This window comes from Salmo salar, chromosome ssa13 (genome assembly GCF_905237065.1).
Source record: "Salmo salar chromosome ssa13, Ssal_v3.1, whole genome shotgun sequence".
Classification (NCBI taxonomy): Eukaryota; Metazoa; Chordata; class Actinopteri; order Salmoniformes; family Salmonidae; genus Salmo; species Salmo salar.
The window spans coordinates 41,486,016-41,513,025 of record NC_059454.1 but is presented as its reverse complement, the minus strand read 5'-3'; the positions used below and the strand labels follow the sequence as shown (position 1 = coordinate 41,513,025).

The window sequence follows — 27,010 nt, the reverse complement described above, 5'->3', positions numbered from 1 at the left end:
TGTATGGTGTGAGAGTACAAATGGGCAGATTATGAACAGCACAGGGCTCTATTGAAAGATTATTTACAATGTATGCATTCTATAAAAGACATACAGTAGATATAAGGTTGGTTACGGATGTCAACTCTCACCCTCTAGAGGTGCCTTCGTGCCACTGCCACTGAATTCTGTACATTCTGTGCTGTCCAGTTTGTCTGGTTTCAAGGCCTCATGACTGCCTGTGTGTTGTATGCATCTTATCTGGCCAGTGTCTAGGATTATCACTGTGACCAGGATTATCACTGTGACCAGGATTATCACTGTGACCAGAGCTTGTGAAAAACAGCCTTTCTACCATCCCAACACTCTCCCTCTCCCTCTCCCTCTCCCCCCGGGCAACGTTGGCCTGTGGATGACAGCTCTGAAAGGCTCAGCTAGTTTCTGAAAATTGATTCACCTCATATGGCTGTGTTCTGTTTTTCACAACAACAAGAAAGGAATACCACAGCACAAGGTCCCATGCTCTCTCTTTTCCAGACAATTACGTGCTCAGTGAGACTATTGGTACAATTGGTAGCAAATGGAATATCAGAACAGTTCGTCCTCCAATGCTATCCCTCAACCCCGAAGGCTTACACTCCTCTCTTTTGCGCTCTGTTCTCTCTTTCTCTCTCTCGCTCTCTCTTGCTCCCTCTCCTGTCTCTCTCTCTCTCTCTCTCTCTCTCTCTCATCCACCTTGGATTTCCTCTGTTTAACCCTCTCGACCAGGTCGAGCCAAGTGAGTACAGTTCAGGAAAGTGCTGAGGCAGGAGGGCTATAGTGTAGTGTAGTGTCTGTGTGGGTGGGTGGGTGCTTTGGTGCCTGTGTACGTGCTTGGGTACCTGTGTGTGTATGTGTGTTGCTGAGCAGGTCTTTAGTAGTGTGTGGTGTGTTCATCGAAAGTAGAGAGAGAGAGAGAGAGAGAGAGAGACCACCGGGCTCTTCTGGAGCTGCTGCATGATGACAGATGAAGATAAAGAAACCACTATTAAAAAGGGGATGGCTTTGTGTTCTTTATACTGGGCACGTGCAGAACGTCGACTGGGAAATGGCGAAAAGGGAGGGGAGGAGCTTGGGAGAAGACGTGGGAGGGCACACTATGGGTGGGTGGGGCTTTTAGGTTTGGCTGGCCAACAACATTTTTATTTTGTGTGTGTGCAAAACACGGGTAGCAAAAAGTAATGACAGCACAGAGGGAGAGAGACAGAGAGAGACAGAGACAGAGAGAGAAAAATACCTCGCTGAAAGATGGCCAAGCCTGATTATGTTCTGAAAAGTAGCTCTGTTCAGGCTTTTGTGGGACAAGCATGTGAACAGAGAGAAACACGGCCGAAACAAGGGTCTGTGTCCCAAATGGCACCCTATTCCCTATACAGTGCACTACTTTTGACCAGGGGCCATAGGTTTCCGGTCTAAAAGTAGTGCACTAGGGAACATGGTGCCATTTGGGACGCATCCCAGGGTTTTCCAGCATAATTTTTCCCTCATCTCGTCTCCCCAGAGTGAAACCTGAGTTATCCAGGGAAGAGATATAGTGAGAGTGAGCTAGTCAGATCTATGTGTGGATAAGATGACATGTCTCGTCAGAACTGAACATGTGAGGGAGAAGCCGCTCGAGGTGGATGGCGATGATGGATGGACTGACGATGGCACGATAGGATTGTCCAATGATTATAGAACTGAACACTCATACACTTCATGTTCTGTCGATGGGTTCCTATCTGGATTGGTTGATGAGTTTGCATATTTATGGGTGCTCTCAAATGTGCATGTATCTAGGCCAGTGGTTCCCAAACTGTAGGTCGGGATCCACTCGTGGGTCGCGACATTGCACAAAATATTTTTGTTTTTTAAATACAATTTTGGGATGGAAAAAGGCTTTCAGTGTAAACTTAAACGACTAAAACCAAATAGAAAGTATGTAGAAAAGATAATGGACCTATATATATACTGTAAATATATATATATATATATATATTTTATAATAGCCTATATTCTTTGAGAACTTACAATCAACAAAATTAAAGCTAGACAATCAGGCCCCCATTCATTTTGTTGTGTTTAAGCATAATAACACAGCATATGTCAAAATGTGTAGAATTGCAGGAAATTATCTTTAAAACGGCAACAAAGTCTCTCTGCTCCATGGCAAAATGTATAGAACTGAAGAAGAATTGGCTCCAAAACGGCAACATTTCATTTCAGCCCTATGGTGTAGAATTACAGGAAATTAGCTTTAAAACTGAGAAATGTTCTCTCCACTGCCAGGATGATATTTTTAACGATATTTTTAACTATGTTTTCTGTCTATGTTTTTCACCACTCAACCCTTATGGTGGGTCGCGAATCAAAGGGCACCTCAATTGGTGGGTCGCGAATCAAAGGACACCTCAATTGGTGGGTCGCGAATCAAAGGACACCTCAACTGGTGGGTCGCGAATCAAAGGACACCTCAATTGGTGGGTCGCTAATCAAAGGACACCTCAATTGGTGGGTCGCGAATCAAAGGACACCTCAATTGGTGGGTCGCTAATCAAAGGACACCTCAATTGGTGGGTCGCGAATCAAAGGGCACCTCAATTGGTGGGTCGCGAATCAAAGGACACCTCAATTGGTGGGTCGCGAATCAAAGGACACCTCAACTGGTGGGTCGCGAATCAAAGGACACCTCAATTGGTGGGTCGCTAATCAAAGGACACCTCAATTGGTGGGTCGCGAATCAAAGGACACCTCAATTGGTGGGTCGCTAATCAAAGGACACCTCAATTGGTGGGTCGCGAATCAAAGGACACCTCAACTGGTGGGTCGCGAATCAAAGGACACCTCAATTGGTGGGTCGCTAATCAAAGGACACCTCAATTGGTGGGTCGCGAATCAAAGGACAACTCAATTGGTGGGTCGTGAATCAAAGGACACCTAAATTGGTGGGTCGCGAATCAAAGGACACCTCAATTGGTGGGTCGTGAATCAAAGGACACCTCAATTGGTGGGTCGCTAATCAAAGGACACCTCAATTGGTGGGTCGCGAATCAAAGGACACCTCAACTGGTGGGTCGCGAATCAAAGGACACCTCAATTGGTGGGTCGCTAATCAAAGGACACCTCAATTGGTGGGTCGCGAATCAAAGGACAACTCAATTGGTGGGTCGTGAATCAAAGGACACCTAAATTGGTGGGTCGCGAATCAAAGGACAACTCAATTGGTGGGTCGTGAATCAAAGGACACATCAATTGGTGGGTCGTGAATCAAAGGACACCTCAATTGGTGGGTCGCGAATCAAAGGACACATCAATTGGTGGGTTGTGAATCAAAGGACACCTCAATTGGTGGGTCACAGAACAAAAAAGGTTTGTGAACCCCTGATCTAGGCACAGTAGTAGTAGTATTAGTTGCTTACGTTTGAGTGTATTATCTTCGAGAACAGATCTGACTCAGAGAACAGATCTGACTTAGAGAACAGATCTGACCTAGAGAACAGGTCTGACCGAGAGAACAGATCTGACTCAGAGAACAGATCTGACTTAGAGAACAGATCTGACCTAGAGAACAGATCTGACTTAGAGAACAGATCTGACCTAGAGAACAGATCTGACCGAGAGAACATGTAGCGTGGATCATCTGTGTGTTGGTAACTAACACACACATATGCACCGTGGAGGGAGGGAGGGAGCTGAAGTGGTGCTCTACGTTTCTGTCATCACTGGCAATCTGTTTCAGCACGTCCACACACTGACTGCACACATGCTACAGATATCACCATGCCAAGTCCTGCTTATTATCCCAGAAACCTGCTCCTGGCTTTATAACCTCGCAATAGTATTGATTTCTTGGTTGGCTGTAAGAAATGACTGGAAGGAATGACTCTATGGAATGACTAAGGAATGACTCTATGTATTGCGGACAGAGGAAGTGGCAACAATGTGTTGTATAGTACTGTAGGTCTTTATCTGTAGTTCACATCAGAATGTCAAACAGTATTAAAACCTGATTCACTTCAATTCTGAAGGAGAGCTTACAGCATGTACAGGCTTCCTGGCACTACTACTGCCTTTGGGTTTTAATCAATACTATAGGCACATCAGTGTTTCCCCTATATACTTTTAGTAGCGGCTGCCTGCTGCTAAATCGTTGCCGCCACTCCAAAAAATATGATTGAAAAAAAAAAAGAAAACGGGAAAAAAAACATACAGTGACCTCATAAAGTATTCCCACCCCTTGACTTTTTCCACATTGTGTTATTTTACAGCCTGAATAGAAAATGGATTACATTTAGATTATTTTGACCCCATAATGTCAAAATAGGATCATGTTTTTAGAATTTGTTACAATTGAATTAAAAATGAAAAGCTGAGTGAATAAGTATTCAACCCCTTTGTTATGACAAGCCTAAATAAGTTCAGGAGTAAAATGTGCTTAACAAGTCACATAATAAGTTTGCATGTATTCACTCTGTGCGTAATAATAGTGTTTAACATGATTTTTGAATGACTACCTCATCTCTGTACCCCACACATAGAATTATATATAAAGTCCCTCAGTCGAGCAGTGAATTTCAAACAGATTCAACCACAAAGACCAGGGAGGTTTTCCTATGTCTCACAAAGAAGGGCACCTATTGGCAGATGGGTAAACAACACGAAAAAAGCAGACATTGAATATCCCTTTGAGCATGGTGAAGTTATTAATTACCCTTTGGATGGTGTATCAATACACCCAGTCACTACAAGGATACAGGCGTCCTTACTAACTCAGTTGCCGGAAAGGAAGGAAACCACTCAGGGATTTCATCATGAGCCCAATGGTGACTTTAAAACAGTTACAGAGTTTAATGGCTGTGATAGGAGAAAACTGAGGATGGATCAACAACGTTGTAGTTACTCAACAATACTAACCTAGTTGACAGAGTGAAAAGAAGGAAGCCTGTACAGAATACAGCTGTGATTGGGATCTGTTTCCCTGTTAGGCGGTGTTTGAAGGATCTACATTTGTAATTGCCATTGCATTGAGCACAGCCACTATACTTGTAGTTTCCATCCGGTAGAGGCGCAAATAGACGTTGTGCAGGGATATTTTACCACCCCAAAATACTTCAAATGTTGCTCCGTCACAAAGCATGACAAAAGAGCTGGTGAGCATTCATAGGATAATTAACAGAAAAAGGAAGACAAGAATAGAAAAGAAAAGCAATGAGAAAACATTCAGACAAAACACACCATAGATAAAAGACAGAGAGGAGAGATAGGGGAGTAATAACAAGCATGATAAAATGAGGAGAGAAGGAGCAGAGGAAAAGGAAAAGAGGGAATTCAGGAGAAAGGGCGATGAATTGCGAGACAAACCGAGTGAGAGGGAGGGAGAGAAAGAGAGGAGGGAGAGAAAGGCAGGAGATGTTTAGGGGAAAGTTAGTGGCCCAGTGGGGGGTTGCTGCAGAGTTCAGGCTCTATGGCCAGGGAAGGAAAGGGAGGAGGCAGGGAGGCAGGGACCTGGCCTGGGTCACAAGCAGTATGGAGTATGTGTATTAAATGTCCAAACACACTGCATGGAGAGAGTTTTTTTGTTGTTGCATGGGGCATTATAAAACTTTGCATACTTTTACTAACTTTGTGTAGCACTTATAAATGGAGAAGTCAGGATTATTGGTCTGAATTATGAGCTCAAAACACAGTGAAAGAAATGTCAAAGTGGGAGACAGTTAGTGAGAGAGCCTGCAAATCAAATGTACTCAATAAGAGCAGTTATTAAGTGTGGGATGGTCGATTACAAAATGTTTTCTTTTATTCTTTGAAAGATGACCACATAGGTTTAGTCAGCGTCAACCCTTAGATGTGTGGATGGTTTGGCATGTTTCTGCCTGTTTGACAGGAAAAAAGTTGTGAGAAGCAGGTTTCTGGGAACAACATGTTACTCAGAGCCATTACTGTAAAAGTAGGAGGGAGAAGTAGACATAAAGAAAGAGAAATAAATAAAATGACCTTCACAAGACCATCAATGTCTGTAAAAAGAAACTACTAGAAAACTTAAAGCAGGGATCATCAACTAGATTCAACCACGAGACAATTTTTTTCTTGAGTGGATTGTCAGGGGGCTGGAACATAATTATAAATAATTTGTATCCTGCAAATTGACCACAAGAAGCCCAAACAGATATAATATTTGAAAAAAATAAGATAATTTCAAACCTTGCTTACGTTTGTATACAGTCACATGTGTCTTTTATGAGTGGGAATACTTGGGAACAGATTTCCAAAATTAAAATAACTTGGAGACTATTTCCTGGTGTTTTTACAGAGCTTTATGTCCAACCAGGAAAAAAAAGATTAAATGTTGGGGTTTTTTGCTCAAAAAAATAGAAGGGCCGAATAAAACCATTTGTGGGCAAAATTCAGGCTGCGGGATGCCAGTTGGGGAACCCTGACTTAAAGGTTAGGTATTGCAGTAGCGGTGAGTGAGTAAAATCACTGGGGAAGCCAAGTCAGAAAAAAGCCATATTACAACCTATGTGTTGGGATAATTGCGTTGTTTGTTCTATAACTTCTTTGTTCATATGCCTTGTGACCGTGATGTATAGGCCTAAAGGCAGAGATAATGAGAAGACACAGTGGCAGATTGAATTCAACCACACCTTTGTTTCATCACAAAACCGGAGAGCGACCTCTGTCTGGTGGAGTCCACAAAGCATATTGCATGTAACAAACAGTTACATGACCTACAGCACGGTCAAGCAAGTTAATGTTTCCAACATTTTCGGACTAGTAACCAACTATTGATTTAGAACCACAGAGAGTTACCGCAAGTCGCAAAGAAAACAGGAGCTACCTCCACTATTCCAGGACCATTTCAACATCATCAAATCACCTATGCTTAGTCCAATACAGTGACAACTAAAACATACCAAAAACAATTTAGTCCATTCAACATAGGGTAAATATGATGTGGCTATACATGGTTATGATTTGTGTGTGTGTGTGTGTGTGTGTGTGTGTGTGTGTGTGTGTGTGTGTGTGTGTGTGTGTGTGTGTGTGTGCGTGCGTGCGTGCGTGCGTGCGTGCGTGCGTGTGTGCAAGTAGAAAAAACAGGTTGATTCACCCTACTTGTAGAGAAAAGCCAATGCCATCCTCCTCTCTTTCATGTTGACAAAACAGTCTCTGACTCTGTCATAAAGAACACACTTAAATGTTTTGTTGTCCTAGACTACCTGGCTAAAATGCTTGCTTGCTAGCCTAAATTCCTTTCATGGGCAACGATGCACCAGGCCAGGTAGTTAACATTAGCCTACTACATCGAGCTACATATTGAACTTCTATCCTCTCAGGCCAGGGGCACAATGTATGAATTAATGGTTGGATCGCAATTACAATCATTGGCCAGTACGGAGAATAAAGTAAAACCACAAGTCCAAATCCCTATCTCCATCCATGGCTAATTTAGGAAAGATACCATTTTAGCTTGCTAGCTAGCCACCAGAGGACAGCAATACAAAGATATGCAACAATTTAAAAAAATTCTGTCAGTGACGTTTTTCTCTCGATGTGATGTGATTAGAGTGAAGCCAAATCCAAACTGGCTTCCTTTGGACACTTTTTTTTTGGTGGGCCAGGACCATTCACAGTTAAGCTCACTCAGTTAAGCTCAACGCTGATTGGCTACTAGTTTATACTTTTTTTATCAAGGGAGGCCAAATGCTCGCTGATACTTGCTGCCCGTTTTTTGGGGAAGCCTGGCTTCCCTTGGCAAACAATGAATACACACCACTGAGGTATTGACTGGTGCCTTAGCATTCTGTCCTGTAGAGATGTAGGTCCTGTAGTGTATATTTGCGGGGAATGCCTCTGCTCTATCACCACCTCAATGTTCTTTAGTTCCTGTCATAAACTCTCCTGCTTTATTACTTGACAATTATTTGAAGAAAGAGTCCGAAACTATTGATGTTTTTTACGGTTTGTTACTGCAATAAAAGGGCTCTTTAAGAGAGTGTATGGTGTGTGTGTGTGTGTGTGTGTGTGTGTGCACGCATCCTGCCAACTGCCAACTTAAGAAAATAAATGATACATCCCAATAGGGAAGAGGCTTTTAAATCAATAAACAATGGAATCAATATCATTCCTTATACCTCCTCTCCTGCCCCTCCCCCCCGTACCTCCAAATGTGAAAACAAGGTTTTGGCTTCATTAAACAGGGAAAGGAGAAGAGGGAGGACTAAGTGTGAGACTTAGAAGGCAGCCAGTCAAATCAAATCAAATCAAATGGGATTTGTCACACGCGCCGAATACAACAGGTGTAGACCTTACAGTGAAATGCTTACTCAACAATGCAGTTTTAAGAAAAATAAGTGATAATTAAAAATAGATAAGTAAAAAATAACAAATAATTGAAGAGCAGCAGTAAAATGACAGTAGAGAGGCTATATACAGGGGGTACCGGTACAGAGTCAATGTGTGGGGGCACCGGTTAGTTGAGGTAATTGAGGTAATATGTCCATGTAGGTAGAGTTAAAGTGACTATGCATAGATAATAAATAGAGAGTAGCAGCAGTGTAAAAGAGGGGGTGGGGGGCAATGCAAATAGTCTGGGTAGCCATTTGATTAGCTGTTCAGGAGTCTTTTGGCTTGGTGGTAGAAGCTGTTCAGAATCCTTTTAGAGGTCCTGGATGGTATAGAGGTCCTGGATGGGAGGAAGCTTGGCCCTAGTGATGTACTGGGCCATACGCACTACCCTCTGTAGTGCCTTGCAGTCGGAGGCCGAGCAGTTGCCATACCAGGCAGTGATGCAACCACTCAGGATGCTCTCGATGGTGCAGCTGTAGAACTTTTTGAGGATCTGAGGACCCATGCCAAATCTTTTCAGTCTCCTGAGGGGGAATAGGCTTTGTTGTGCCCTCTTCATGACTGGCTTGTTGTGTTTGGACCATGATAGTTTGTTGGTGATGTGGACGCCAAGGAACTTGAAGCTCTCAACCTGCTCCAATATAGCCCCTTTGATGAGAATGGCGGCGTGCTCGGTCCTTTGTCTTGATCACGTTGAGGGAGAGGTTGTTATCCTGGCACCACACGGCCAGGTCTCTGACCTCCTCCCTGTAGGCTGTCTCATTGTTGTTGGTGATCAGGCCTACCAGGTGTTGTGTCGTCGGCAAACTTAATGATGATGTTGGAGTCGTGCCTGGCCATGCAGTCATGGGTGAACAGGGGACTGAGGGAACAGAAGGGGACTGAGCACGCACCCCTGAAGGGCCCCCGTGTTGAGGATCAGTGTGGCAGATGTGTTGTTTCCTACCCTTACCACCTAGGGGGTGGCCCGTCAGGAAGTCCAGGATCCAGTTGCAGAGGGAGGTGTTTAGTCCCAGGGTCCTTAGCTTTGTGATGAGCTTGGAGGGCACTATGGTGTTGAACAGTGAGCTGTAGTCAATGAATAGCATTCTCACGTAGGTGTTCCTTTTGTCCAGGTGGGAAAGGGCAGTGTGGAGTGCAACAGAGATTGCATCATCTGTGGATCTGTTGGGGCGGTATGCAAATTGGAGTGGGTCTAGTGTTTCTGGGATAATGGTGTTGATGTGAGCCATTACCAACCTTTCAAAGCACTTCATGGCTACGGACGTGAGTGCTATGGGTCGGTAGTCATTTAGGCAGGTTACCTTAGTGTTCTTGAGCACAGGGACTATGGTGGTCTGCTTGAAATATGTTGGTATTACAGACTCGGTCAGGGAGAGGTTGAAAATGTCGTTGAAGACACTTGCCAGTTGGTCAGTGCATACTCATTTACATTTACATTTACATTTAAGTCATTTAGCAGACGCTCTTATCCAGAGCGACTTACAAAATGGTGCATTCACCTTATGATATCCAGTGGAACAACCACTTTACAATAGTGCATCTAAATATTTTAAGGGGGGGGGTTAGAAGGATTACTTTATCCTATCCTAGGTATTCCTTAAAGAGGTGGGGTTTCAGGTGTCTCCGGAAGGTGGTGATTGACTCCGCTGTCCTGGCATCGTGAGGGAGCTTGTTCCACCATTGGGGTGCCAGAGCAGCGAACAGTTTTGACTGAGCTGAGCGGGAACTGTGCTTCCTCAGAGGTAGGGGGGCCAGCAGGCCAGTGGTGGATGAACGCAGTGCCCTTGTTTGGGTGTAGGGCCTGATCAGAGCCTGAAGGTATGGAGGTGCCGTTCCCTTCACAGCTCCGTAGGCAATCACCATGGTCTTGTAGCGGATGCGAGCTTCAACTGGAAGCCAGTGGAGAGAGCGGAGGAGCGGGGTGACGTGAGAGAACTTGGGAAGGTTGAACACCAGACGGGCTGCGGCGTTCTGGATGAGTTGTAGGGGTTTAATGGCACAGGCAGGGAGCCCAGCCAACAGCGAGTTGCAGTAATCCAGACGGGAGATGACAAGTGCCTGGATTAGGACCTGCGCCGCTTCCTGTGTGAGGCAGGGTCGTACTCTGCGAATGTTGTGGAGCATGAACCTACAGGATCGGGTCACCGCCTTGATGTTAGTGGAGAACGACAGGGTGTTGTCCAGGATCACGCCAAGGTTCTTAGCACTCTGGGAGGAGGACACAAGGGAGTTGTCAACCGTGATGGCGAGATCATGGAACGGGCAGTCCTTCCCCGGGAGGAAGAGCAGCTCCGTCTTGCCGAGGTTCAGCTTGAGCTGGTGATCCGTCATCCACACTGATATGTCTGACAGACATGCAGAGATGCGATTCGCCGCCTGGTTATCAGAAGGGGGAAAGGAGAAGATTAATTGTGTGTCGTCTGCATAGCAATGATAGGAGAGACCATGTGAGGATATGACAGAGCCAAGTGACTTGGTGTATAGCGAGAATAGGAGAGGGCCTAGAACAGAGCCCTGGGGGACACCAGTGGTGAGAGCACATGGTGCGGAGACAGATTCTCGCCACGCCACCTGGTAGGAGCGACCTGTCAGGTAGGACGCAATCCAAGCGTGGGCCGCGCCAGAGATGCCCAACTCGGAGAGGGTGGAGAGGAGGATCTGATGGTTCACAGTATCAAAAGCAGCAGATAGGTCTAGAAGTATGAGAGCAGAGGAGAGAGAGTTAGCTTTAGCAGTGCGGAGAGCCTCCGTGACACAGAGAAGAGCAGTCTCAGTTGAATGCCCAGTCTTGAAACCTGACTGATTAGGATCAAGAAGGTCATTCTGAGAGAGATAGCAGGAGAGCTGGCCAAGGACGGCACGTTCAAGAGTTTTGGAGAGAAAAGAAAGAAGGGATACTGGTCTGTAGTTGTTGACATCGGAGGGATCGAGTGTAGGTTTTTTCAGAAGGGGTGCAACTCTCGCTCTCTTGAAGACGGAAGGGACGTAGCCAGCGGTCAAGGATGAGTTGATGAGCGAGGTGAGGAAGGGGAGAAGGTCTCCGGAAATGGTCTGGAGAAGAGAGGAGGGGATAGGGTCAAGTGGGCAGGTTGTTGGGCGGCCGGCCGTCACAAGACGCGAGATTTCATCTGGAGAGAGAGGGGAGAAAGAGGTCAAAGCACAGGGTAGGGCAGTGTGAGCAGGACCAGCGGTGTCGTTTGACTTAGCAAACGAGGATCGGATATCGTCAACCTTCTTTTCAAAATGGTTGACGAAGTCATCCGCAGAGAGGGAGGAGGGGGGGAGGGGAAGGAGGATTCAGGAGGGAGGAGAAGGTAGCAAAGAGCTTCCTAGGGTTAGAGGCAGATGCTTGGAATTTAGAGTGGTAGAAAGTGGCTTTAGCAGCAGAGACAGAAGAGGAGAATGTAGAGAGGAGTGAGTGAAAGGATGCCAGGTCCGCAGGGAGGCGAGTTTTCCTCCATTTCCGCTCGGCTGCCCGGAGCCCTGTTCTGTGAGCTCGTAGTGAGTCGTCGAGCCACGGAGCAGGAGGGGAGGACCGAGCCGGCCTGGAGGATAGGGGACAGAGAAAATCAAAGGATGCAGAAAGGGAGGAGAGGAGGGTTGAGGAGGCAGAATCAGGAGATAGGTTGGAGAAGGTTTGAGCAGAGGGAAGAGATGATAGGATGGAAGAGGAGAGAGTAGCGGGAGAGAGAGAGCGAAGGTTGGGACGGCGCAATACCATCCGAGTAGGGGCAGAGTGAGAAGTGTTGGATGAGAGCAAGAGGGAAAAGGATACAAGGTAGTGGTCGGAGATTTGGAGGGGAGTTGCAATGAGATTAGTGGAAGAACAGCATCTAGTAAAGATGAGGTCAAGCGTATTGCCTGCCTTGTGAGTAGGGGGGGAAGGTGAGAGGGTGAGGTCAAAAGAGGAGAGGAGAGGAGTGGAAAGAAGGAGGCAGAGAGGAATGAGTCAAAGGTAGACGTGGGGAGGTTAAAGTCACCCAGAACTGTGAGAGGTGAGCCATCCTCAGGAAAGGAACTTATCAAGGCGTCAAGCTCATTGTTGAACTCTCCAAGGGAACCTGGAGGGCGATAAATGATAAGGATGTTAATCTTGAAAGGGCTGGTAACTGTGACAGCATGGAATTCAAATGAGGAGATAGACAGATGGGTCAGGGGAGAAAGAGAGAATGTCCACTTGGGAGAGATGAGGATTCCAGTGCCACCACCCCGCTGGCTCGATGCTCTAGGGGTATGCGAGAAGTACACGTCTTGGTAATCCGTCTGGCCCTGCGGCTTTGTGAATGTTGACCTGTTTAAAGGTCTTACTCACATCGGCTACAGAGGGCGTGATAACACAGTCGTCTGGAACAGCTGATGCTCTCATGCATGCTTCAGTGTTGCTTGCCTTGTAGCAAGCATAGAAGTAATTTAGCACGTCTGGTTGGCTCATTTCATTGGGCAGCTCGCGGCTATGTTTCCCTTTGTAGTCTGTAATAGTTTGCAACCCCTGGCACATCCGACGAGTGTCGGAGTCGGTATAGTAGAATTCAATCTTAGTCCTGTATTGACACTTTGCCTGTTTGATGGTTCGTGTGTGTGTGTACGTGTGTGTTCGTGGATGCGTCTGTGTCTGTGTGTGTTCGTGCATTCGTGTGTGTGTGTGAATGTATGTGTGTGTGTGACAGCTTAGGCTGTGTGTGTGTGTTTGTGTGTGTTTAAAAAAAAAAAGCCCAGCCAGCCAGCAGCACAGATTGACAGGAAATTGTGTTGTTGCTGCCTGATGGGTCGTACCACTTCCACCAGTCTGACAGGGGCGATGGATGTTCAGACAGGGAGTGCACAGAGCATGAGCTCATTCTATGGTGAATCCCTCCTCCTCATCCAATTGTATTGTGTTCAGTTGTTTGTTTTATGGGACAACCAGCCAGTGTCTGTCCACTGCTCAACAGTTGAACCAGTGTCAGTCTTATTTATTGATCATAGATTGCCTATTGATTCAATATACATCACTTTGCTTATGTCCCAAATGGCACCCTATTGCCTACGGTAATTAGTGATCTACTTTTGACCCCCCATTTGAGACACAGCCTGAGTGTAAATCATTCTGATTGCAGAGCAGGGTTGCAGGGTTTCTTTGAAAGCTATATGGAAAGCTATAGTGAGCTGAAGGGAAGATGAAACTCTAATAGCTCAGACATACCGGTAGGATTGTCAAATGTTTGCCTGCAGTACTTAGCACCTCTGAACACTGTCGGCAGTCAATCTCTTTTGTGTTCACACAGCAAAGACCTTGAAGTCATCAGCCATTCAGCCTTGTTAAAATACTCCAAACCAGAAGGTGGCAGTAGCGTTGTTTGGTAATGCATGTCTGTATATGTTGCTTAGTCTTAGTTTATTAGCTAGCTGCGCTAATGTTTCTATTTTGTAGAATGCCCTTGTGGATACTAGCCAGATGGCCACAGCTAGATAGCTACCTAGCAAGATGAAGAATGAACAATTTAATTAACTCTCCATAATCCCATACTGTCACTGCCAGCCCATAGACAAATGTTTAGCTAACTAGCTAACGTTAGCATATTCACTAGTTAGCACAGTATACAGTATATATACAAAAGTATGTGGACACCCCTTCAAATTAGTGGATTTGGCTATTTCAGCCACAATGGGTGTATAGAATTGAGCACACAGCCATGCAATGTCCATAGACAAACATTGTCAGTAGAATGACTTTCAGCGTGGCACAGTCATAGGATGCCACCTTTCCAACAAGTTAGTTTGTCAAATTTCTGCCCTGATAAAACTGCCCCGGTCAACTGTAAGTGCTGTGATTGTGAAGTGGAAACATCTAGGAGCAACAACGGCTCAGCCGGGAAGTGGTAGGCCACACAAGCTCACAGAACGGGAGCTTGGTCTGTCCTCGGTTTCAACACTCACTACGAAGTTCCAAACTGCCTTTGGAAGCAACGCCAGCACAATAAATGTTCGTTGGGAGCTTCATGAAATGGGTTTCCATGGCCGACCAGCTGCACACAAGCCTAAGATCACCATGCGCAATGCCAAGCGTCGGCTGGAGAGGTGTAAAGATTGCAGGCATTGGATTCTGGAGCATGATGAATCACGCTTCACCATCTGGAGTCCGACGGACGAATCTGGGTTTGGCGGATGCCATGAGAATGCTACCCGCCCCAATGCATAGTGCCAACTGTAAAGTTAGGTGGAGGAGTAATAATGGACTGGGGTTGTTTTTCATGGTTCGGGCTAGTGAAGGGAAATCTTAACGCTACAGCATACAATGACATTCTAGGCAATTTTGTGGTTCCAACTTTGTGGCAACAGTTTGGGGAAGGCCCTTTCCTGTTTCAGCATGACAATGCTCCCGTGCACAAAGTGAGGTCAATACAGAAATGGTTTGTCGAGAACGGTGTGGAAGAACTTGACTGGCCTGCAGAGAGCCATGACCTCAATCCCATCGAACGCCTTTGGGATGAATTGGAACGCATCCTGCGAGCCAGGCCTAATCGCCCAACATCAGTACCCGACCTCACTAATGCTCTTGTGGCTGAATGGAAGCAAGTCCCCTCAGCAAAGTTCCAACATTGAGTGGAAAGCCTTCCCAGAAGAGTGGCGGCTGTTATAGCAGCAAAGGGGGGGACCAACTCCATTTGTCACTCCTGTTGGGGGTTCTTGCTCTCTGATTGTCTCAAAGTCAAGTTGTTGGTCACCGACGAGCATTCCGATTCTACAAGTAGAAACTGCAGGTTTGTCGTTACTGGGTCGGCACGCAGCAGGTACCGCTTTTGTTCTAGCGAGAGAAGAAACGCCCCCCCCCGCTGTGATAAGTACCTATAGGCAGTCTATCCGCAGTGAGCTTCTAGGTGTGCTTCATGCTTCAGGAATGTTGACTGGCGGTATAGAATGTGAGGCATGACTCGTGTGTCTGTGTCTGGTGGTGCAATTACCTTTCGGGTGTGTCACGTCGACACGACACATCTTCGGTTAGAAACCTTTTATGGAAATACTTTCTTTTGTCTTCCATGTTCATGTTAGTGTTTTTGTCCCAAGTACACGCGTGTACAGCTTTGTAATGTCCTTTATAATGCCTTGTAATACAAATACAAATGTGTTATGACAGACACTAACGAATGTAGCGTTATAATCAAATCAAATGACAATTTATTTGAAGTGTATTTAACAGAAGCCTCAGTACACTTGACCACACATTTTTTTTGAACAGAGTGTTACCATTATTCTCCATGTTTATATCCATTTTCCTCTCTTGTTTCCCCGAGCCTCTCGTTAGCTCCAGTTATATATTTGTTTTGACTTGAAGGAGGTCAGATGGGTTTGAGAGGAGTGTGTTCACTGCCAATCTCACAGTGTGTATGTGTGTGTGTGTGTGTGTGTGTGTGTGTGTGTGTGTGTGTGTGTATTGAGGGTATTTATCTGACTTAATGCACTGAGGGGATTGAGCCACGCAGAATCTCATTCATCACTGTTAAAGCACTGCCAGAGAGACAGAGAGGAGGATAGAGGGAGAGAAAAACAGAAAGACTGAGAAAAAGGGGAAGGAGAGACAGAAAGAGAGAGAGAGAGAGAGAGAGAGAGGAAGGGAGAGGAGGAGAGAGAGGGAAAGGGGGAGTGAGCGAGAGAAACAGATAGACAAAAGGGAGGGATTTAGCCTGGCATCTGGGTTCAGCACAGTTCTTTCTCTCTCTCTCTCTCTCTCTCTCTCTCTCCCTCCCTCTTTCTCTCCCTCTCTCTTTCTCTGTGTCTGCCTGTCTTTCTGCCTGTCCAGACTTTAATATGGTTATGATTAGAGACGGGGGGGTCAGGGAGGGAGGGAGGGAGGGGACTCATATTGGCTGCAGGGGAAATGGGGGAGGTGCAGTGCAAAGACGAATGGAGACAACCAACAGGAGGAGAGGGATCTGAATAGGGCAGAGGAGGAGAGGGGTTGTGTTTGTTTGCGTTCAGGCTGAAATATGAAACACAAAAGAAAGCCGTGGACAAAAAAGAGAGGAGTGGAGAGAGAAGAATGGAATAAAGTTTTGTCCTCTAACCAAATCAGTCCCTTCCTAGCAGCAAAGGGCTCTGGCCCCCTCCCCTCCTCTTCCCCATCCCTCCTCCTCTCTCTCTCTCTCTCTCTCTCTCTCTCTCTCGCTCTCTCACTCACTTTCTCTCTCTCCACCCACTCCCTCTAGGTCCTCTCTTTCTCGCTCTCTCTCTCTCCACCCCCTCTCGCTCTCAGGCTGAGGCAGTTGGTTCACTCCACTGTGCTGTGTATGTCTGGGACACAGCAGTGAGAGCGAGAGAGAGAGAGAGAGAGAGAGAGAGAGAGAGAGAGAGAGAGAGAGGGCTGTGTGAAAGAGAGGGAGCTGTTATTTAGGTCTTTTACAGCAGACAGGGAGCAGCTTGCCCTAGGGCGAGGGGAGAACGATAGAGCAACACAGAGCTCAGAGGAGCAGCCACAGCCAGGCAGGAACCAGCCCTGCATTCCAGACAAGGAGAAGGGAAAAGGGGGAACAGAAGTTCCAGAAGGGAAGGAGAGAACAGGCGAGAGAGAGAAGGAAGGAAGGAAGGGATAAGGTAGCAGGAGGCAGCAACACATCAGAGTTACAGGAGGGGTTTGAATCAGGGCCTTTGCTGTTGTTGTTGTTTTGTTGTTGTACTACAGTGAGGTGACCTAACTACTCCAGGAGGAAGGAAGAGGGTTAGGTAGAGCAACAGGCTTTATCTGTGTGTTCTCAGGAGGTAGGGACTAGGGAAGGGGTACTGTAACAGTAAAAAGAGGGTTAAATCTCCACCGCCATGTTTGACTGTATGGAAGCTCTGGGGATGGGCCCACGCCAGCTTTATGATGTCACCAGCCGGGGTACGTGCATGCTGCAGAAGGCGAGCCCCTTCTTCGCGGGCCTGGACCCCTTCACCTGGACCGGCAGCGCCAGCGTTCAATGTAAGTCAATGGCATCCTGTTTGCATGTCCTGTGTCACGCTCTCCCGCTGAGCTAGCTGGATGCTGGACTCGGTGTGTACCGCTGGGCTTGTTGTTCACCCCAGGCAGGACTGCTCTAACTAGGGAGCTGACTGTCAAGGCTAGAGGGTCTAGAGCACACCATACCACAGAGGTGTGTGTGTGTGTGTGTGTGTGTGTGTGTGTGTGTGTGTGTGTGTGTGTGTGTGTGTGTGTGTGTGTGTGGACAGGACGAGACTGGGACTTGGATCTCTGCCCTGCACTCACCCTCTTCACCCCCCCCAGAGCCTGTTGGGGCAACTCACCTAACTGGGACAGCTAGCTAATGCTATGCTATGCTAGTCTCTGTGTCTGTCTGTGTGTGTTTGTTTGACTTCTGAGAGGCTGTTGTGCTAAACCACAGGTTCAGGCTCACCGGGATAATGCCAGCCACCTGAGTTCGGACCTTGTGGGGTTGGCTGTGCATGCAAAGTAAGAAAGTACAGATGAAAGAGTGAGAGGAAAAGAGAGAGGGGACACAGCGAGAAACCTGACACTTAGGACATAACGTCAGCCAGGCAGATTACTGTACATGGCTTGTTCTCGTCACAATCGCCACTGTGACGGCGTGAGCCTGACATGCGGGAACTACAGTGGTTGTGAAAGTAGTACGTGTTTTTAGTTGGAAGTATTGCTGCTGTTAATGATATTTCTCTGGAGCTAAATAGCTATAAATGAATAAGTAGATTAATTATTCAGTGGTTAAATTGATGAATAAATTAGTAACTTCAAATGTTGCTCGGCTTCAGAAGAGCCAAAGGGTATTTTCTCGCTGTCTTTTTCTCTGCCAGAGTTAGAATTTGTCCTCCCTCGCTCGCCGCCTTCCCTCCGTCCCAGATTTCAGACACTCCTCTGGCTCTATTAACAACAGGCCTGTCTCGGACAGACAAAACTTAAGTCCATTTCCATAGGCGTCCAGGGGGCCTATGGGGCTGTCAGAAAGAGAATCGGTGTGGAAAAGAAGGAGTGGGGGTGTGATGTTGTCTTGTAGGGAGCAAGCCACAAATGACACGAATAAGAAGAAAAACGCAACACACCGTGAAACCACAAAACAGACTAGCTAGTTCAATTGTTGCTTCTCTGTAACCCTTCCCGTTTAGTTTTTTGAATAACTGCGGTGTTGGATTCTCCCTAAGCATTGCTTTTTCAGATTTGATTTGTTAAACCTTCTGCTTTTTTTCTCCTCCTTTTTACGGGTTCTTGGGGGCAGTCATCTGTCTTCATTACTCGTGAAGACACCAGCGTTTCAGTGGCTGTCATGCACACTGGGCTCTCTTTAATGAAGACAGATGCCCTGTCAGGACAGGGGAGGCCTAGGGGGACTCCATGCAGACCAGCCAGCCAGCCAGCCAGCCAGCGTCTCTTCTCTTCTGCTTTGCTTTCTTCTTTCTTTCCTGTTCTCCTCTCTCCTCCCCTCTCATCTCCTCTCTTCTACAGCCAGCCAGGGAGCTCTCATGATAACAAGAGGAGATGTGTTTATTTAGTCAATCAGAGACCTCACTAGTCTTTCACTCTGACCCCCACACGCACATTTAAAATGTAGCTGGTCAGGTCCCAAATGTATTTGTATTTTGTGGGGGGGTTCCTAGAAAGAGAGTTGAGAGAGAGAGTTGAGAGAGCGAGAGAGAGAGAGAGACAGAGAGAGAGAGTTGAGAGAGAGAGAGCGAGAGTTGAGAGAGAGAGATAGCGAGAGTTGAGAGAGAGAGAGACCAGGTAGAACTATCAGTCGGTGTTGCTGTGTGTGCGGTGTGCTGTTTCTGTGCCCAATAACCGTAGTAAACAAGGTGGCCCCGTCCTACACGAGCAGCAGCCATGATAGCTCTCCTTACTTTTATTTATTTTATTTAACCTTTATTTAACCTTGCTGAACCAGTTGCCCCTCATTGTCCTCTTCAATGAGGCAGATGAATTGATGTTTAAGTCTGATCTCTCTCTCATTAGGCCTGGCCAGCTGCAGAGCACAGCGGCTGAGTCCCAAATGATACCCTATGCCCTTCATAGTGCACCGCTATGGCGTATGGGTCCTGGTCAAAAGGAGTGCACTATGAAGGGAATAGGGTGCCATTTGGGACACAGACAGGGGGCTAGCGGCGAGCTAACGAGCTAAACTCCCCAAAGTAGAGACACTCAGCTATGAGTGTCTCTACTCAGCTCTACTTTCATAAAATGAACAACATTCATGACTCCTTGACTCTTTTCCCAGTGAGCTGTTAAAGCGTGACACTATTTCCTACATTTGTCCTAGATATTCGGTGTGTCTCTTATTTAGTTAGGGAGAACTCTGAAACCAGAGTTAATGAAGGTTTGAACATCATTTTTTTATCTAAGATTATTTTTCCCACAAGTCATGTTTTTTCTCTATACGCAATCCAAACATTAGCAACACGGTGATTAATTGTTGAGTTACATTATTATCGTCAGTTTATTACAATTCTGACAAACAGACACCATGCTATTAAAGAAAGGTTACTCGAAAGCAATTCTGGAAATCAGTGGGGTCGATTTTGGATTTCCTTGTGGTTGCAGTGTCATTGCTGTTAGTCTGCCTGGTTAGAATCAAGGGGACGTTTAGTGTGTGGTCATGATCAGCTTTCCTATTTTCTATCTGGTGATTGGAGACTCCTTCTTCTCTTCTGGCCAATGTCAGAGGTTACAGAGAGGCTACGGGCTGGCCAATGTCAGACCCACGACATGTTTGGTGTCCTTATCTGCCTTTTTAAGAAGGAGGAGAGAAGAGCCTTTCAAATGGCTGTTATTGTGTAGCCTAGTGCTCTTCAAGTGTCTGATGTAATATAGTTTGTAGTAATACGTCAGGGCTGAATGGGAAGGAAGGTGGTGTCGTGGTTTTCAAATGACCGTATGAAGAAAGGTGCATCTGCTCTTTCTTCACTTTCTATGGGCCTGTGCTGCAAGGATAACGCAATTCTTTTCTCACATTTTATGGACAGGAAAAGGATAATGATGGAGACATACCATAATAACGTATTCCGACGTCAAGACGAGCTAAATTAGTCAACTTCCTATGAGATGACGAAGGATGGCGCAGCAGTGATTCACCCCTTTTGCTTTATCGATATGTTCTTGGACATAGAAGGATCTAGCAATTTAACTGTAATACATGTAATAGACTTCTATTAGAAAGCTTTCCTCTTTTTTATAACCAATAGGGTCAGTCTAACTGGTCACGTGTCGATTGTTTTCGATTGCATCTCTATTCTCTCTCCTCATTGAACGCACACGCACACACACACACACACACACACACACACACACACACACACACACACACACACACACACACACAGCTCTTTGTTTTCCCTTAATGTACTGTTCAATGTGAATTGATGAGCTAAATGAAACAGGTCCTATAACTATCTAGCTGGGTGGAAAAGACAGGATGTGACTCAAATGGCACCTTAGTCCCCTATATAGTGCACTGCTTTTGACCAGGGCCCAGACGGACTATATAGGAAATATTGTGCCATTTGAGACGTAGCCACAGACTGCTAAGTGGCTCCTGTGACCACTGTCACACCGAGCAGCTCAGATCCTTCTCTGTCCTAATGGAACTACGGATCATTCTCTCTTGCTAATGGAACTCTGCAGTTATTTCATTAGAATTACAAAAGATTCAATTAAAAGATTAGAATGCCTGAGGGGGCAGGACTGTGAATAGATAGTTGGTTGGTTGGTTGGTTAGGAGGGATGGTTAGGAGCGATTTTGTGTGTGTGTGTGTGTGTGTGTGTGTGTGTGTGTGTGTGTGTGTGTGTGTGTGTGTGTGTGTGTGTGTGTGTGTGTGTGTGTGTGTGTGTGTGTGTGTGTGTGTGTGTGTGTGTACGTTCGTATGCCCCTGCCTCTCTCTGTGTGTGTGTGTGTGTGTGTGTGTGAGAGAGACTTGGGGTGGGGTGAGGGGTACATTGCATGGAAGGGCAGCAGCAGGAATGTGGACTAGTCAGTGCTGTAAAACAGGCATAAACCCTGCTGATCCCGTCAGCATCACGTCAAATGGAAGTGTACGAAGTTAAAAGGCTTAAATAGTCAGCTGATGCCAGGTCATTGCAGCGTAACTGATACGACCGAGGGAAAAGAAAAACCTTCATTTGTCTTTGAATTTCAAACAGCCGTTGTGTGCCACACAGACATGCACACCCCTAGCCCTGATCCTTCATACGCTGCTCTTAGTCTTCTATTCCATCAGTGCAGGAATAGTGGAGTTTTTAGACAAAGTACAGGCTAAAATAACACACATCCCGAAGCCAATGCTGGCTAGAAGTTCTTGTAAGGCCTGTCTGTCTGGCTGTGTGTGGGTGGGTGGGTGGGTGTTGGACTTGGGTGCGAATGAGAAGGTGTAAATCTACCTGTGTCCGCATGTGTCAGTGTGTGTGCATTGCGTACGTACGTACGCGTGCGCGCGTGTGTAAGCGCTTGCTTGTGTCTGTGTGCTCGTAGCCCAAAACCACTGGCGCTGGGACTGCTGTGTCAGACCCACAGACAGGGTTAGGTTAGCCAGGACGTGCCAAGGCTAGATTCCACAGTGGCTTGCTGGAATCTAGCTCCACGCTGTCCTGACAGGTTATAGCCCTTCCACGCTGTAAATAGGACAGATCTGTCTGTCAGTCTAATCACCATAGCCTGGATGGGCCCCAGTCACCTCACATGCACTGGCTAGCTTTCTCTTTATACGTGATCACTACACTCTACACAATCTGGTACATAAACTTCAAAAGCACTGATTTCAACCCACATGGATGCGAAAGGGACAGCTGCCCTGTTCCCTGTTTGTGTTGTCTTGCTAACTTCTATGGTCATTGTCAAGCCGAACATGGAAGACAGCTGATACCAGCACGAACAGTCATGGGACCAGGCTATCTCTCCCCATCCATGTGGGTTGAAATCATTGATGTTGATGAGCTAGGTTATTCTCCTGTTCCCAATCTGGTCCCAGATCTGTTTGTGCTGTCTCAGCAACTCTTATGGGTCATTGTTGCGGCAAAATGACCATCCGAGAGGGCAATGCAGTAGCACAAACAGATCTGGGACCAGGCTTTCTCTTCCTGTCCGTGTGGGTTGAAATCTGTGCTTTTATACATGTGTTGTTTATGAACCAGATTTCGTAGAAGCAGTGATTATGTCTGTCAGCGACAGGACCACAATGGTAGCTCCCACCTCAAGTTACACAGCTAACCCTAACCCCAACCTCAAGTGATACAGCTAACCCTAACCCCAACCTCAAGTGATACAGCTAACCCCAACCTCAAGTGATACAGCTAACCCCAACCTCAAGTGATACAGCTAACCCCAACCTCAAGTGATACAGCTAACCCCAACCTCAAGTTACACAGCTAACCCCAACCTCAAGTGATACAGCTAACCCCAATCTCAAGTGATACAGCTAACCCCAACCTCAAGTGATACAGCTAACCCCAACCTCAAGTGATACAGCTAACCCCAACCTCAAGTGATACAGCTAACCCCAACCTCAAGTTACACAGCTAACCCCAACCTCAAGTGATACAGCTAACCCCAACCTCAAGTGATACAGCTAACCCCAACCTCAAGTGATACAGCTAACCCTAACCTCAAGTGATACAGCTAACCCCAACCTCAAGTGATACAGCTAACCCCAACCTCAAGTGATACAGCTAACCCCAACCTCAAGTGATACAGCTAACCCCAACCTCAAGTGATACAGCTAACCCCAACCTCAAGTGATACAGCTAACCCCAACCTCAAGTGATACAGCTAACCCCAACCTCAAGTTACACAGCTAACCCCAACCTCAAGTGATACAGCTAACCCCAACCTCAAGTGATACAGCTAACCCCAACCTCAAGTGATACAGCTAACCCCAACCTCAAGTGATACAGCTAACCCCAACCTCAAGTGATACAGCTAACCCCAACCTCAAGTGATACAGCTAACCCCAACCTCAAGTGATACAGCTAACCCTAACCTCAAGTGATACAGCTAACCCCAACCTCAAGTGATACAGCTAACCCCAACCTCAAGTTACACAGCTAACCCTAACCCTAACCTCAAGTGATACAGCTAACCCCAACCTCAAGTGATACAGCTAACCCTAACCTCAAGTGATACAGCTAACCCCAACCTCAAGTGATACAGCTAACCCCAACCTCAAGTGATACAGCTAACCCCAACCTCAAGTGATACAGCTAACCCCAACCTCAAGTGATACAGCTAACCCCAACCTCAAGTGATACAGCTAACCCCAACCTCAAGTGATACAGCTAACCCCAACCTCAAGTGATACAGCTAACCCCAACCTCAACCTCAAGTGATACAGCTAACCCCAACCTCAAGTGATACAGCTAACCCCAACCTCAACATCAAGTTACACAGCTAACCCCAACCTCAAGTGACACAGCTAACCCCAACCTCAAGTGACACAGCTAACCCCAACCTCAAGTTACACAGCTAACCCCAACCTCAAGTTACACAGCTAACCCTAACCTCAACCTCAAGTGAATTCAAACATTTGGGTCCCATAGTCTCCTACCCACATAGTCTGAACCGACAGGGAATATGTTGCCAAATGGCACCACATTCCCTACATTGTGCACTATTTTTGTGATAGTGCTGCATGGGCACTATATAGGGAATAGGTAATAGGCTGCCATTTGGTACGCAGCCCCATGGCTCATACAGTATGAGGATGGAAGGAAGGTGAGGGCTTTCAAAGAGCTTAGATTCAAAGGTTTGCAAACCAATGTGGTGCTAAGGAAAGTCAAGGACTTATTTCCATTGTGGTCCTCAAAATGCTTTCACAAACAGCATGGTTGGTTGGTGGGCACAAAGGAAGTGTCTCTCGCTGCCACCAATCCCTGTTGGCATTGTGCTTGTTTACTGTTAGCAGTGTTTGCCTGCGAGGCACTTTCCCCACTCTGCTGAGGCGTGGGCAATGGGCTTCCGGGCTGCTGTGTGTGTGTGTGTGCTTGCGTGCAACTGTGTGTGTGTGTTTGTCCGTCTGGAACCATGTGTGAGCTCAGTGTGAAGGGAGAGGTTCTGTTACCAGCGTGTTATTGACTGACGGCTTGGCTCCACCGTTGCTAGGGCCCACTGTTATGAGAGGCTCAGGCCAGACACGGAGAGAATGAGAGCGAGAGGAGATGGAGGGAGAGTCCACTCTGTGTGAATGGGTTGTGTTTACGCAGCAGACACACACTGGTTAGAATGTATTTATTCCCATTATCTTAGCAGAGTGTTGGAGAGAGACTGGGGCTTTGGTTGGGCTGGACTGGGGAGGGGCACCCCAGGTACTGTGCCATATAGCCACTCTGCCAGGTACTGTGCCATATAGCCACTCTGCCAGGTACTGTGCCATATAGCCACTCTGCCAGGTACTGAGCCATATAGCCACTCTGCCAGGTACTGAGCCATATAGCCACTCTGCCAGGTACTGAGCCATATAGCCACTCTGCCAGGTACTGAGCCATATAGCTACTCTGCCAGGTACTGTGCCATATAGCCACTCTGCCAGGTACTGAGCCATATAGCCACTCTGCCAGGTACTGAGCCATATAGCCACTCTGCCAGGTACTGAGCCATATAGCCACTCTGCCAGGTACTGTGCCATATAGCCACTCTGCCATCTCTGCGGTGTGTGTGTGTGTGTTTTGGAAGTATGGTCACTGATGAAGAACGGCCATGTGTTTTCATGCGTATCTGCGTTAAAAAGGTGTGCCTTTCAGTACTTCAGAAGGCATGTGCTCGTGTGCGTACGTGTGCGTTGGTGTGTGTGCGTGTGCATGCGTGCTTGCGTGTGTATCTGTGTGTGTGCCTTGGCCCAGTACCACAGCCCAGTCTCTGCGGGCCCCTAGGAACTCTGTCTGTGTCTGTCAGTTTGAAGCCAACAACAGAACTTCACCCCCCCCCACACACATACTCTTCACGTGACCTGGCTCAATCCTCTCACTCCTCTCCTGGAAACATCCATCTTTTTGAATGGAAGTGTGCTGTAGTGCTGTAGTCAGCTTGTCAACAAGTGGCTATCAGACAGCTAGCTTTCACTTTGGAGTTGTAAACCGGATTTACGCTCTATTTAGGAAAGCTGTGTTGGTTCAAAATAAAAAGATATTGTGGTTCAACTTGTTAATGGGGCAGTTCTTCGTCTCAAGGTGACTCACTGGTGTTACTTAAGGTAGCCTGGTCCCAGATCTGTTTTGTGCTGTTTAGCCAACTCGTGTTCTATGGTCTTATCACTGGCTACACAGCACAAACTGATCTGAGACCTGACTAGATCAAAAGGGGACTTATTTTACTTTTAACCAGTGGACCTGTGCAGACAGAGTGAGGTGTTGTCAGCTCTATCATCATGTAGAGTCATTGTCTGAATCTAGCCACCCGTAGTGAACGTTGGGCAACCCCTTCCCTTAGTCAGTTGGTTGCCAAGTTAAAGTGAAAAGTATGAGCCACACGTACACAAACACGTCATTTCTCTATTTTCTGTTGCTCAAAACAGAAGTTTCTCAGGCTGTGTTTTGCCATCTGAAGTGACTGGTGACTGGTGCCAGGATCAGTCAGGCCAACTGCATGCAGGGGAAAGTCAAAACACTACTTAGGTTGCGTCTTAAATGGCACCCTATTCCCTATATAGTGTAATACTTTTGGCTAGGGCCCATAGGCCTGCCATAGGGGCCCTGGTTAAACGTAGTGCACTATATAGGGAACAGGGTGCCATTTAAGACGCACATTTATTCTCAGTACCAAAACGTACAGATTGCTACCACTCTCTCTCTCTCAAACACAAATCATGTTGACAGCAGTCTCTCTCTGTCTTTGACAGCAGCAGTTTTAGTCAGACAGAGACAAAAAAGATACATACACAACTGGTAAAAAGTATTAGAATACCTAAACATTCAAGGGTTTTCTTTATTTTTACTATTTTCTACATTGTAGAATAATAGTGAAGACATCAAAACTATGAAATAACACATGTAGAATAATGTAGTAACCAAAAAAGTGTTAAACAAATCAAAAATATATTTTATATTTGAGATTCTTCAAAGTTGCCACCCTTTGCCTTGATGACAGCTTTGCACACTCTTGGCATTCTCTCAACCAGATTCATGAGGTAATCACCTGGAATGCATTTCAATTAACAGGTGTGCCTTCTTCAAAGTTAATTTGTGGAATTTCTTTCCTTCTTAATGTGTTTGAGCCAATCAGTTGTGTTGTGACATGGTAGGGGTGGTATACAGAAGATTGCCCTATTTGGTAAAATATCAAGTCCATATTATGGCAAGAACAGCTCAAATAAGCAAAGAGAAACGACAGTCCATAACACTTTTTTGGTTACTACATGATTCCATATGTGTTATTTCATAGTTTTGAGGTCTTCACTATTATTATACAATGTAGAAAATAGTAAAAAAATAAAGAAAATCCCTTGAATGAGTAGGTGTTATAAAGCTTTAGACCGGTACTGTATGTACTGATAATCTGGACTAAGAAGAGTGTAAAGTCACTCTGTATACGAGCGTCTGCTCAATGACCAAAAATGTCATTGTAATGTAAGCAGACCTGTTAGAGTAGCGTGGTTCCAGATCTGTTTGTGCTGTATAGCCCAACTCCTATAGTATGACAGTGTCCTCAGGAGATCCGATCCAACTCCTATAGTATGACAGTGACCTCAGGAGATCCGATCCAACTCC

The 27,010-nt window shown here is 46.3% G+C and overlaps 1 protein-coding gene across 8 annotated transcripts in view; it reads left to right on the top strand.

Moving 5' to 3' along the window:
- Positions 1-27,010, top strand: part of LOC106567065 (retinoic acid receptor gamma-A) — a 71,888-nt gene that overhangs the window by 25,543 nt on the left and 19,335 nt on the right. Inside the window, exon 1 of one of the 8 annotated variants that reach the window (XM_045693286.1) lies at positions 16,540-17,281. The exons of 6 other annotated variants lie outside the window; for them this stretch is intronic. In XM_045693286.1, coding sequence (XP_045549242.1) covers positions 17,137-17,281 — 145 coding nt within the window. In that variant the 5' untranslated portion in view covers positions 16,540-17,136. Of the gene's footprint in view, positions 1-16,539; positions 17,282-27,010 lie in introns of those variants that run through there. One more of the 8 variants, XM_014135919.2, reaches the window with a different exon arrangement.